Below are 13,432 nucleotides of genomic sequence, written 5' to 3' on the forward strand. Positions count from 1 at the left end.
GGATCCATGTATAAGGTATGTAAGCCTACTGAAGCAAGTACAAGTTCATTCACGCAAGTAGCAATATCATGGTGTGACTTTTCAGGCTTACCTACAATAAAAACATTTGTCAACGTAGTTGAATGTTACAGTGTTATCAGGAGCACACCTAAAGCTAAGTCTATTCATAGGCACTGAAGCAGCATGTCATTTCACCTTTTCATCAGTATTAGCCATTTAAAAGCTATGAATTTTTAAAGCTGGGGATTTTGACACCCTCTGTGGTTAGCGGAGAGAAAACATTGGGCATCATCCTTAACAATTCATTCTGTACCATAAAATAATGTCTGAAATGAATAGAATGAATTGCCTTCTAAGGGTGTGGATAGTTCCCCATTGGCTCTGTATTGACCATTAGCAGTGAATTCAGCATGCTACTTTTAGATAGCTTTATGTGAGTTATGTGAGATACATCCTACTCTTTGACTACTACTGTAACCACAGGCCACCATTCCAATCACAAACAGTAACTGGAACAAATTTTGTCATGAATAATGTTACACAGTAATGTAAAAACAGGTGTAGGTACTCATAAAATCAGTAGCTTTGCACATGAAATGTAACAAGATTCAAAAACAGCCACAGATAACATCTCTCCCCACAAAACATTTTTTCTTCAACAAATCAAGAAAAAGTTAACCAAATCTTGTGAAAGACTAATTTCTGTTTCAAATGTTTTACACAAAGAACTAGTTATTGTTCCCACAAGTCTTCATCATACTCCTGAAATGTTGGCTTTATTTTGAAAGTTCATGCTTAATTTACCTGTTGAAACGTCATTTGTGCCAAATGTTATGAATGAAAAGCTTCTGTTGATACTTAAGCACAAAAGCTATGTCTGTTTGTTAAGCTTCTGGATACTCCAAATAATTTGTTACTCTTTATCTTTAAAAGAAAGAAAATTAAACAACACTAAAATTTCACTGGAGGAAGGAAATATAAAGACATTTTAAGGCTGAAATGTAATTTAGAGAATAAAATAAAAATTCATAGGTAACCTCATAGGGAGACCATTCTTGAATTTAGTTATCTCAGTCTCATGGAAAATTGTAGATTATTTGAAAATGACACGGTTAGCTAGATTTTTTTTTCCAATAAGCTTCTTCAATTGTTGATAATATTTTAGTGCTTCTATTTATCCTGGACTTGCCATCTGTGAATTCTGTGTTCCTTGCAAGAGTATTCATCATTTTTTAGATGTTATAGATAATACAGTCACACAAGCAAAGAAACATTTCTACTAAAGTAAAATACATGTCACAAACTGGAAATGTTTACATTTTCCAATATTGAAAAAATAATCACGCTTTAAGCAACATTTGCCTGATTTTATATTTTAGTAACTTCAAAACCTGCTGGTAAGCATTATTTTTATTATTTCTTGCTATAGCTCCCAGATGGATGATATAATAAATGAGGTCTTAGAATAAAGAAGACCCTTCCTAGAATAGGAATAACTGGCACCTCAAGAAATAGTTCATCTCATGGTAGGATAGATATCATGAAATTAAGTATACTACACAAAGCTATAGAAAATCAGACTTCATTGCTTGACATATGAAGATATGCAGACATATCTTCTCAGAACAATATGACTGCTAGTAAAGGCTGTTAGGTAGAAAGTTCATGAGTACTGAATGAGCAATAAAGCTTTATGGGTTTATACAGGTTTTATACAACAGATACAGATACCAGATTAAATGTTCTTCTGTATGTGGTATCTTTAGTTGTTCTAACCTCTCTATACCCAGGATAAAGCTCTTATATGAGCGCTGAAGGGGCTCTGTGAGGGGCCAAAAGGAGCTTTAACTTCTTCCCACAGGCTCCCCAGAGTGAGGGAAGGAGAAGAAAGAAGGCAGAAAAAAAAGTGTCCCCTTTTCCCAGACTGACAGAAGCAATGCTCTTTGATCCCTGGTGGCCTTAGTGTTTCTCAGAGTTGAGATGTGGAGCTTTTAAGAGCTTTCTGCTCAAACTGGGAGAGAGTAAGGATTAGCGTCCAGAAACTTCAATTCTTCACAGTTTCAACTGGGGAAATATTTTAATAAGACAAATCAACAAGAAGGCCTGGATTGCTCCACAGATGCAAGATGGAAGTCATATCAGAGAAAATACTCCATTAAACAAAGTGTTTAGAAACAAGGGTGAGGCCATAATCACCTTGGACCCAGCACACCACTCCAAGCAGGTCCTGCAAGAATTAGCTCTGGCTGTTACAGTCTCAAAAGTTCAGAGTTCAACAGAAGAGAAATGTGAAATTTTCAGTCTAGGCACCCTTTCCATTACAGATAACTCATTTCAGTTAAAAAAAATAAAACAAAACTGTTTCCCTCTCACAATCAGAGATCAGTGGTTAAAAACTGTAGGACACTCTGCTGGAAATGGAAAGAGAGGACAGAAATGGTGTAATTAGGATTTTTTGTAGTATATGGAACCCCTAAATCCAGATTTAGAAGAATATATTTCTAAGAAATTCCCTTTGTAAGTAAATCACTTGACTTCATGTATTCATGTTTTATAAAGAAAACCCCTTTTTACACCCTTCCGTATATCTGTAGTTATGCTGTCACCTGAGATCAAACTATATCATCTGTTACATTTTGTCCTGATATTTCAAAACTCCCTGGTCCAAGAAACTTCTTTTTACAAATAATTAACAATCCTGAAGGTACAGTATTGTGGGTTCTCAGTCCAGCTGTCCTTTCAGTTTTAACTACATCAGTACAGAAGAGCAGCAGTGACACTGAACAAACATCAGAAAAAAAAAAAAAAAGTGTCAGAAGATTCCTTAGTGATTTTTTGTTGTTGTTGTTGTTATTTTCTTAAGTCTTTTTATAAGTATATAAGTATATTAATATACTTAAGTATATTTAGTGGCATCTTAGCTAATTTAATTTCCTTTGATTTCTAGGAATGATTTTGAAGAGTATTTTGACATTGTGATCACAAACGCTTTGAAACCTGGTTTCTTTTCCCATACCCCAAACCAAAGACCTTTCCGAACTCTTGGTAAGTAGCAGTCATGATTCCCTTCTCATTTGCTTACATCTGTCAAAAAAAAAAAAAAAAAAAAAGTGAGAGGACAGAAACAGACTAATCACTTAGACAACATATTTTGAAAACGTGTCTCAGTAATCCAGCTAGCAACTTTTGAACCTGTTGGCTTGTTTCAGTAAATTTAATAGACAGGCAAAAAAAATTCTGTGCAAACAAGGCAGGAAGAGAGGAAAAAGCAGTTAAAATTCAAATGGATTCTACACAAGACTCTTCTAGAGATAGTAGTAAAAAAAATTCTTAAGACTGAGGAGCACTGAGAAATTAATTACAATGAAAAGGCAGAGCTGTGACTAATTTAAAATGGTATTGAGGCTCAGATATTGCAATATTAATGAAAAATTAAGAATAATTTTCTTTATTGTGCTGACAAGATCATACTCAGAAAATCAAGTTTAGTTCTGGTAAAAAAAACATACTAAAAACATTTGAAGAATTTAAAGGAAGTTCAAAGAACAGTACAAATAAAATTGCAATGTTAAAGGAAATGATTTATGATGGAAACCTGATGGTATTAAATGTGTATTTTGGCTAAATCACAACAGAGTAGGCAAAAAGGAAGTGCCCCTGTACTCAATTTAATTAAAACATTCTGAAGCGTTTGGCATGTTTGAGAACCTAATGCTGTCCATTAGGTAATTAAGGTTGTAACAAAAGCCATTGACAAGAACAGTATGTGTTGAACTACAAATAACAATAGAAACATGGCTGAAGCCAGTTATTTTTTCCACATTTTAGTAAATATCCCGATGATTAAAGGCTACCTGAAAATGAATCTTATATCCAAAATAGCATAAGTCAGCATATATTGAACTGTGTTTTAGCATTTTATGACAGGAAAATCAGCTATTCCAGCCCAAAATAAATTTTGCCTGTGGAACCTTTATAGTAAGAGTAAAACAATATATATGGAAATATATATATTGAAACTGAATTTTAATGTTTGATCTATTTATATAGGAAAGTAAGTAACATAAATGTTAAATGTAATTTTTAAAGGTTTAGTACAACTAGGAAATTGCAAGTTGACAATTTTAGAATAAATAAACTCAGGAGGGAAATTGAAACTATTCCTATGAAATGAGAATAAAAAGTAAAAACAAAGTGTGAAAAAGGCTCAGTTCTGTAAACATTTTATTTAATTTCATAGCATGAAAACTGAAAATAAGACATAATCCACTTTGGATATTTTTAAACAATCTTATTAGCCTCATTTCCTAAGGAAATCCTGCTGTGTCTCTCTGTCAGTAATCCAGCTAGTAACTTTTGAACCTGTTGGCCAGTTTCAGTAAATTTAATAGACAGGCAAAAAGTTTTCTGTGCAAACAAGGTTAGAAGAGAGGAAAAAGTCTCCATTAAGAAATATAGTGTAGAATTAGTTTCATCACATTATTAGATTAGTACCAATTTTCATGAAGCTGTTACTTTCTTATGCATTTAAACAGGAACAGTGTTCCCTAGAGACCTCTTACTAGCTTGCTGTTTTTCATTCACTTTGTATTTTAACATTACAAAGAGGCTCAAGTGAGGGTTGGTCACTCAGTGTGTATGCTGCAAAATTACTGCAAAATAAAGTGTGATTAATTACTGCAAAATCAAGTGTAGCTGGAGCTGAATTTTATTAATACATAAAAGGATTTTTGCTGCAGATTTACTAAGAGAAAGTCTCTGAAGTTTACAGAAGAGAAGGATAAATTCTTTTCAGTGCATAATTTCAAAAAGGTGACTGTTCAGTAAACATTTGAAACAGGACAACATGATAAAGTCATCATCTAGAAGTGTGACATCAGATAACTGTTGTGCAGACATTTTTTTTTTCAGTTGGCAAGTAGTTTTAAAACTAACCCATTTAGAACAACGAAAAATTATTTTAATTGTGCAATTAAAAACGCATCACTACTTTGAGTTTCAAAGCATGCATCATTTAAAGAAACCAAAACACAGTTTGAATTCATAAAAGAATTGTGTGACTGCTTTTTATTAAACTGAGGCATTGAAAAGCACAATCTTTAATTATTTATTTTACATAGTTATCTTTCAAAATGCCATACTGTTAAATGGAAGAACAGTGTATATATATCTTTCTAGCTTGTAGAATAGCTACATTTATTTTTACCTGGTAAAACCATTTTTATATTTATGTGTAGCTTATGTAGCAAAGCACATATTTTATGAGAACAGTGCTAAACAAAAGTCTCTACTCCCATAATACAAATACTCCATAATTTATCTCAGGCACTTGTTGTTCACAAGGTTACATTTTCTTTTACAGAGAGAAATTCTTTAAATGAATCTTGAAAATGCTAATAACATCTGGTTGACCTGGATCTGGTTGACAGTGTTTGTGTAAATCCCATGTTGAGAGTACTAGTTCTGATGATTGCCAAATATATATTTTTGGAATGCAGAGTTAAAATAGAAATGCTAAAGATAGCCCTAATTTCCTTGAAATCCTTTAAGTCTGTATGTACAGCATATTCTCTCAGTACTAAATAAAACTTTTACATCTTTTATTTCCAGCTCAGGAACAGTTACTGTCTACTTTGATCTGTTTTTTCTGATAAATTAAAATTGCATTTCAGATTGTTATGTGTTCAGCATCTAAATTTACAATGCATATTTAAGAGTTTATGTACTGATACATATGTTCATATATGCATCTTCTTTGCACGAGCCAGAGAAGATCCTGTGTGTGGAGTAGTGGTGGATGAAATTTTTCTGTGAGGCTCTGTGACTTTGTCCAATGCCTAGAGAAGCGAACCTACTTTCCTTCTCCTGCATGTTTTCAAATCCCTCTTTCAGTTACACCTCTAGGCTGGCTGCCTTATTCCTGCATTCAAATTCCTGTCCTGCTTGTGGTGCCTCTCCTACATGATGTAGCCTCAAATTCAGTAAAGTCTTTCGGTCCTCCAGTTCTTTCCAATTCTCTTGTAACTGCCACAACTCACTAATTAAGCTTTTTTCCTCCCTCAGTGATTCTTTTCAATCCTTTTAAATACTACTACTACTACTTCTTTAAATAATATTACATTGGTATGCTATGACCTGAAAAGATCAATTAGAAAAGAAAATTAGGGGACAGGATATAAAATGACATACTTGTAGTGTGAATACAGTCTTTGATTATTAGGGTCTGCAAGACTTAAGGAAGAGATGATCCCATGTCTGCATTTTAAGTTTTCTTCTGTGACATCTGGGCTTGATTACTGCCAAAGATGGGAGACAGAATTGGGTGGAGAATTGAGCCTATGCTTATACATGTATAGCTATTTTTATGCATTTATATTCTAAGGCCTTTTAGGCCCAAGGAGTGGGATCCGGAAAGGAGTGACTTCATTCCCTGGACATTAAATGTGTAAGACGTAACTTCTTTCTACACTGTTCTTTTTATTTGAAACTTCTGTCTTCACAGGCAGAAGAATACTAAAGTGCTTCCCAATAAATATTTTTAAAGACCCTTAGCAAAACTTTAAAAAATATATAAAAAAGGTGGAAATTTTGATGCATTCCACTGTTAAAAGAGAATATACCTTTTAGCCTTGCATCATTCACTTACTTAAAGAACATATATGCCATCTCCAGAAAATGATGACATTTTCAATGAAATCACTTTGAATTGAGTATACAATATAGCTCAGTTGTTATTCCTACGTAATAAGTGTCTCAGTTGCTACCTCTACAACAAAGGCTTTTCGAAAACAAAAATGTATATCTATTTTTTTTTTTTTTTTACCTTTAGCCTTAGAGGTTAAAACTCCATAAAGCTTACATATTCTTCCTGCCTGTATTAGTTGTTCTGATCATCTCTCTTCACCAATCGTAGAAGCGCAGAAGCAGCCACACCAGGAGACGTGGTTGCTTCCCACCCAAGGGCCCTGTAGGCTTGGGAAGCCTTCTGCAGGGAAGTCCACAAAGGGCCACTTTTCCTGCTTCTCAGAAGATACAAACAAAATAACACCACCATCAGCAGAGGAGACTTGTGTAAACCACTCCCTTATTGACTCCTGGTGTTCCTTTATTTAATGCAGCTGTGCTTACTGCCTTTTTGCAATTTTTTTTTTTTTTTTTTGGACATATTGACTCTTCGTATCAGCCTGAGAGCTTGTGACAGAATGGTGTATGAAGGTTGTGCTGGCTGTGGGCTGCATTAATCAGAAGGAATAAAGTCCATAAACGTTTTCCATATGACTTCTAAAATGAGTGCCTTCGTGTTGTTAAAACATCCCCCAGTGCCATATAGTCCGTGAAAGCAATGCAATGCTTTTCATGGAGATTTGTTTAGCAATTCTATGGAGCATATTGCTACTGTTTGTCATGTATTTCCTGGATATTTAGAAAAGGAGAAGGAGATTTGTAACTAATAAATGACATGTTTATACTCTAGCTTTCAGTACTAGATCTTTTTTTACCTCATGACATCACAACTTTCAGATCAAGGCTGTCCTTATTCTCTAATACCAGTAACAGGTTTTGTATTTCACTGGTGGTTGGGGATCCACTGTTTAAGAGATAAAGCATCTGGTTCTACACCGAAGTCACCAACGAAAAATTATTTCCTGTTCATGACTAGAATCATTTCTGAAGGAAGTGAAATTTCTTTGTAACCAAGTGGTATAGCTGATGAAAGGCTTTAAATAGAAATTTTTTCATATTCAGTAATAGATCCTGATTTTTTTATTATTATTATTATTTTGAAAACCATAAGGATTATCAAGGATTATGAGGATTATTAAGGACTATAAGGATAATTATGTTACAGACAAACATTGAAAATGACATTGTTTGTTACCTAATGATTTATCAATTAATTTTCATAAAGTTTGCTAGGTAGTAACTATATATAGTTTGAAATCAACAGTTTGGGAATAATTTGAGAATAGAGAGCTGATCATTTCCTACTGTATCATCAACATGTTTGTATTTAAGCCATGTGATTGGTAAAACAGGAGACTGTAGCAAAGGACCTCTTCCCTAACAGTTAAATTTTATTTCATGTTTACTAAACATAGTTTTAGCTGACAATAACAGTCTGGATTTTGTTTTGTACATATTTGGTACAGTGGTCTCTGTGAAAGTATCAAAAACAGATGCAAAAAAAGCAAAATAAAGTTGGGCAAGTGCACACATGCATCCTTTTGTGAAGTAGAGTCATGATAAAATCATGGACAGACACAATTCATTTTTAACAGCTGGTACCAAAACTAGCTTTCTTTCTTGGCATAAAACTTCATTTGTTCTGATAGCTTTCAAAGTCCTTGTCTACCGCATTTGATGGTCATTGCCTCATAAAAACAAGTGTTCAGAACATTTGGGTTCCATTGCAGAGACATCAAATCAGAGATTGAGGAAGCAAATTTTTATTACTAACTGCAAGTGTGTCATAGAACCATAGAATATCCTGTGTTGGAAGGGAGCCACAAGGATCATTGAGTCTGACTCCTAAGGACTCCTATCATTATAGCCCTGTTATTAAATGATGTGAGGGACAAGTCTGCAGTTTGTATTTGTATACGTATCCACTTTTACAGTGATGTAGTTAAACTGGTGTAATTACTGGAAGTTGCCACCCTGTAGTAGTCAGGCTGTATGGTAGCCAAAGAACAAGTAAACCAAATTTTAAATGACCATACCTCCTTTTTGGTAATCTGAGCAGAGAGGTCATTCCTTTCTGCTAAGGGAAAGGAGGGGGTTTGTTTTGTTTTGTTTCTTGGAATGGGCTTTTCTGGTATTTGCTTCAGAAGTGGTGGTCTGATTCTCATTGTGCCATTTGTATATACTCACTGATCAGAAGATGGAGGTTTTGTGACCAAGTTCAGTTTCTGTTTCTACAAAGACAGCACAGTACTGTAAACCGGGAGTATAGGCCAAGTGCTGGGATTTCAGTGGCTGCCCACCCTAACTGGCATGGTAGGTACATGGCTATCAGCTGAGCCAGCTGTTGGAAAGTGGGTTGGATGCTGTCTCTTGAGCTCCTTTGGTCAATGCCTCAACTATATTAGCCAGAAGATCTACAAAGCTATTTCTTCAACTTTAGTCTCTTTTCCAAAAATATTGAGGCTTATGAAATCACATGGCATGTATACATAGGAATTTCTTCCCATCCCCAACTGCAGGCCTCTATCAGCAACACAGTTTCAGCCACATTTGAGTATGGCTTAGTATTCTCAGAAATACTACAGATTCTACAGACTAAAGAGGGTGTATGGTCTGTCTGTCCCAGATCAAGGAAAGGATACTGTGTAAACTGATTCCTCAACAGATAGCTAAGTATCAACACAGGAGAGTCTGGCTACAGATGACCTAGCTACTGGAAAAGCATCCATGAGACACTGAACCCTATTGACATTCAGCAAATCCAACTGCAAGACACAACTTCAGATGAAACTAGGCCCCATTATATTCTCTATTGTTCACAAACAACTCCTTTTTTATTTAAAAATAAAAAATTAAATAGTCTTTGAAATAGGGCATCTGTTTGTTTTTGAAGATGAATGCTGAACTGTAGATACATTCTCCAATGCCTATCCTTATTTAAAAGAAAAAAAAAAAATTGAAATAAATGTCTCAAGCCAAGTTCTTTATATGTTTGCATACTGTTCAAAGTACCACAGAGGATAAAAGGAGTAAGAAGTTATTCATCCAAAAATCAAAACACTGAAAACTGCGAAGTACTTCTGTGTAAAGACAGCAGGGGTTGCTTCAGCTGATTACCTTTGATATTAAATACTGTGTTTTGCACTAAACTGATAAAAATATTGTGGAAAGCTATTTCAAAGAAAGCTAAAGCTTTCAAAACTGCATATAAACAATATTCCTTTTGTTAAAACTGGAAAACATGTTTAGCATAATTGCCAAATAGTCCAAAACAGAATTCTTTGTCTATGGAATGAGCGTTTCATTTTCAAAAGGAGCTGCAGTAACTAACACTATTGCAAAATCCTAGTTATTGATTGTATTACATTATATTTAAGGCTTGGATAAAACTCAAAACCCTGTTGTTTAAGGTATTGTGCAAGCACATGATAAGAGTCGCTCTCTGTCTTCAAGAAGTTCATGGGCAAAAGAGATAAACTATTGTCAGAAAACCAAAAATACTAGCTTTTCTATTAGAGCCAAGAAACTGAAAAAGATTGAATGATTTACCCATAATCTTATCTCTGGCAGATCTGCATATTTAACTAAAATCTCTAATGTCCTAATCCAGAAGCAGTGAAAAATTGTAAACTATGTTTGCATAAGGACTCAGTGAGAGTCTTGACTGTGAAAATCCTTTTAGCTCTTTCCAAAGATTCATAATGGGGAAGTTAAGATAACAGAATTGCAATTAATCCTTCCGGATTTACTTTTTATGGTTCAGTAATATATCCTTTATAAGTTTAAGGAGTTGGACCTTCTAACTTGATGTGGTCTACACTGACGTTTTTCAAATAATACAATAATTATTCAGTAATAATTTCAAGTAATCAAAAGCAGTAAGCTAGAACAGGTCTTCGTGTTAGAAGCCAACGGCATCCTGGCTTGTATCAGGAACAGTGTGACCAGCAGGGCTAGGAAGGTGATCGTCCCCCTGTACTCAGCTCTGGTGAGGCCGCACCTCGAGTACTGTGTTCAGTTTTGGACCCCTCGCTACAAGAAGGACATCGAGGTGCTTGAGCAGGTGCAGAGAAGGGCGACGAAGCTGGTGAGGGGCCTGGAGAACAAGTCCTACGAGGAGCGGCTGAGGGAGCTGGGCTTGTTCAGCCTGGAGAGGAGGAGGCTCAGGGGCGACCTTATCGCTCTCTACAGGTACCTCAAGGGAGGCTGTAGCGAGGTGGGGGTTGGCCTGTTCTCCCACGTGCCTGGTGACAGAACAAGGGGGAATGGGCTTAAGTTGCGCCAGGGGAGTTTTAGGTTAGATGTTAGGAAGAACTTCTTTACCGAAAGGGTTGTGAGGCATTGGAACAGGCTGCCCAGGGAAGTGGTGGAGTCACCATCCCTGGAAGTCTTTAAAAGACGTTTAGATGTAGAGCTTAGGGATATGGTTTAGTGGGGACTGCTAGCGTTAGGTCAGAGGTTGGACTCGATGATCTTGAGGTCTCTTCCAACCTAGAAATTCTGTGATTCTGTGAAGACAGTTCTATACCAATGATTTCTTAAAATTGGTTATTGGTTATCAGAACATGCTTATGTTTAATTTTAATGGAAGAAATGTTCTTCATAGTCAAGTATGTCAAACCTTGCTGATCTGGTGAATTTTGAGTTTATTTTAAGTTTTCCAAGCCTGTATACTTAGAGAAAGTTTACTAAATAACCTATTTCTGGGAAATATATTGCTAAATCTGTAAGTTGTGATGATGCTTTAAATGTGGTTGCTATACATCATCATTTAAAAATAACAGTTGTTTTAACAACATAGAGTAGTTATATAAACTACAAATAGAGTTAAGAACAGTAGTTGTATTGAAATATTTCAACACATATACCATGTGGTAAGGAGGCCATTAGAAGTCAGGATTGATAGAAAATTCTCAGTCATAATTTTGAAGTCACTTTCTATTTTCATTTATTTCAGGATATTAGCAGAGAATGGAACTAGAGTTTGATCTGGATTGCACCAGCAGTATTGGGGAGATAAGGCATGAAAGCTGCCATGCTTAGGAAACCCAATTCATCCAAAAAGTCTTTTTTTTTTTTTTTTTTTTTACAGCAATAAGACAGCCAAAAGTTAAAAAATTAAAGTGAATTCCCACAGAACTTGAATTGTCGTATCCTAGCCTGTATTTTTAAAACCAAAGCCAAAATACCAAAATGACCTGTTCATATTTCAAACAAAACTGTGTTCAGCATACAGACTTCTGTGGCTTAAGGGAATTCTTCTCCAACACATGAAAATATTATTAAGGGGAGATGATTTTTTCTTCCATAGTCTCTGAGAAAACATAGCCAAATGCACGATTTAGAAGCAGAGTAGTCAGCACTCAATGTAGATCACATTTATAGTGCGATAATACTCTAACATAAAGTGTGATGCTGAAAAAGATTTGGCATTTCTTACGGAATGTGAAGACCCAATACTACTTGGAAGAAAAAAAAAAGAAATGATTATCTTCCGTACATGAGTAGGGCTTGCAGAAGGAACTTTTCACAGCATTACTAGGACCATTTCTGAAATAATAACTTTGGTTCTCATTGTTACACTTGCATAAAAATATTGAAAGCTTGAAAGGGCTGATTAAGTGATTACATTTGATGGAGATGTGAACTTGCTTAATTTGATTCACTGAAGAGAATGTTAAGATGTAGTATTAATGATCAAGTGGCTTGTGGTGCATGGGAGCTCAGGCAATGATAATATAATACCTGAAGAATGTATAACAATTATTTATATAGATATTTCAATACTCAGAATAGCAACTCTAGAATATAACTTTTTTTTTTTTTTAATATTCTTTCTGGTTATACAAAATATTTGTTTTCATCTTCATTCTATTTCTAAGCACACATAAGAGCATCTGTCCAGGACTGGGGAGTGAAGTCAGAGCTAAATTGGAAATCCGATAGGACTGAAAGGAACATTAGGGAAAAAAAAAAAAAAAAAAACGTGCAAGTCAACTGCTATTTTGGGATTAAGAGAATGTATATTTCCTTTTGATCTGTTTCCTGCATTTTCAGTATAAGATGATTGAACAAATACATTTTATTTCATCCATGAAATGGAAAAGGTCTCAATGGAAAGCTTATTAACTCATACAGATGATTATCAGACTCAACTTCTGTTTACAAATAGGATGTTACTCCCTTGTTGTCTTAGTAGGTTTCTCTTCTTGCCAGATAGTATTCAGAAACAAATTCTAGCCATTTAATTGCAAGCCTCTCCCTTAAGTAAAAAATTGACAGACAACTGCGTCGTAACGGTGATTTCCTAGGTCAAAAATCACAGAGGTCTATTTTTTTTTTATTAAAAAAAAAAAAAAAAGAAGAAAAAAAAAAAGAGCAATAAATAAGTACCAGGAATGGTTATAGAAACCATTGTGTGAAAACTACCCTAGCTAGTTATTTTTGATATTACTCATCTTACTCTCATTATAGGCAATGAAGAGTTAGCCAACATGGTCAGTAGAGAGCTGTACAATGGCCCAAAAGGAAGTGCCTATGCTCTACTCTGTAGGATACATTGGACCCATTGACTTCATAGTCAACGCGGGTCTTGCACAGGAGATATGGAAGACCCATGGCCTCTCAGCTTGCAACTAGACTAAGGTGCTGGGACACCATAAGGCATCTCAAATGTATTCTTATTTTGGCAGCTGAATTGAACCAGGCTACCTCCTGCGTAGGAAGCTGTGATCTGTGCTGGTCTACT

General features: G+C 35.2%; 1 protein-coding gene across 1 annotated transcript in view; it reads left to right on the forward strand.

Annotated features, from left to right (window-relative positions):
- Positions 1–13,432, forward strand: part of NT5DC1 (5'-nucleotidase domain containing 1) — a 198,285-nt gene that overhangs the window by 101,224 nt on the left and 83,629 nt on the right. Inside the window, exon 8 of the mRNA XM_084515235.1 lies at positions 2,948–3,045. Within this exon, the coding sequence (XP_084371361.1) occupies positions 2,948–3,045 (98 nt within the window). The remainder of the gene's footprint in view (positions 1–2,947; positions 3,046–13,432) is intronic.

This window comes from Aythya ferina (assembly GCF_964211825.1).
Source record: "Aythya ferina genome assembly, chromosome: 3".
Classification (NCBI taxonomy): Eukaryota; Metazoa; Chordata; class Aves; order Anseriformes; family Anatidae; genus Aythya; species Aythya ferina.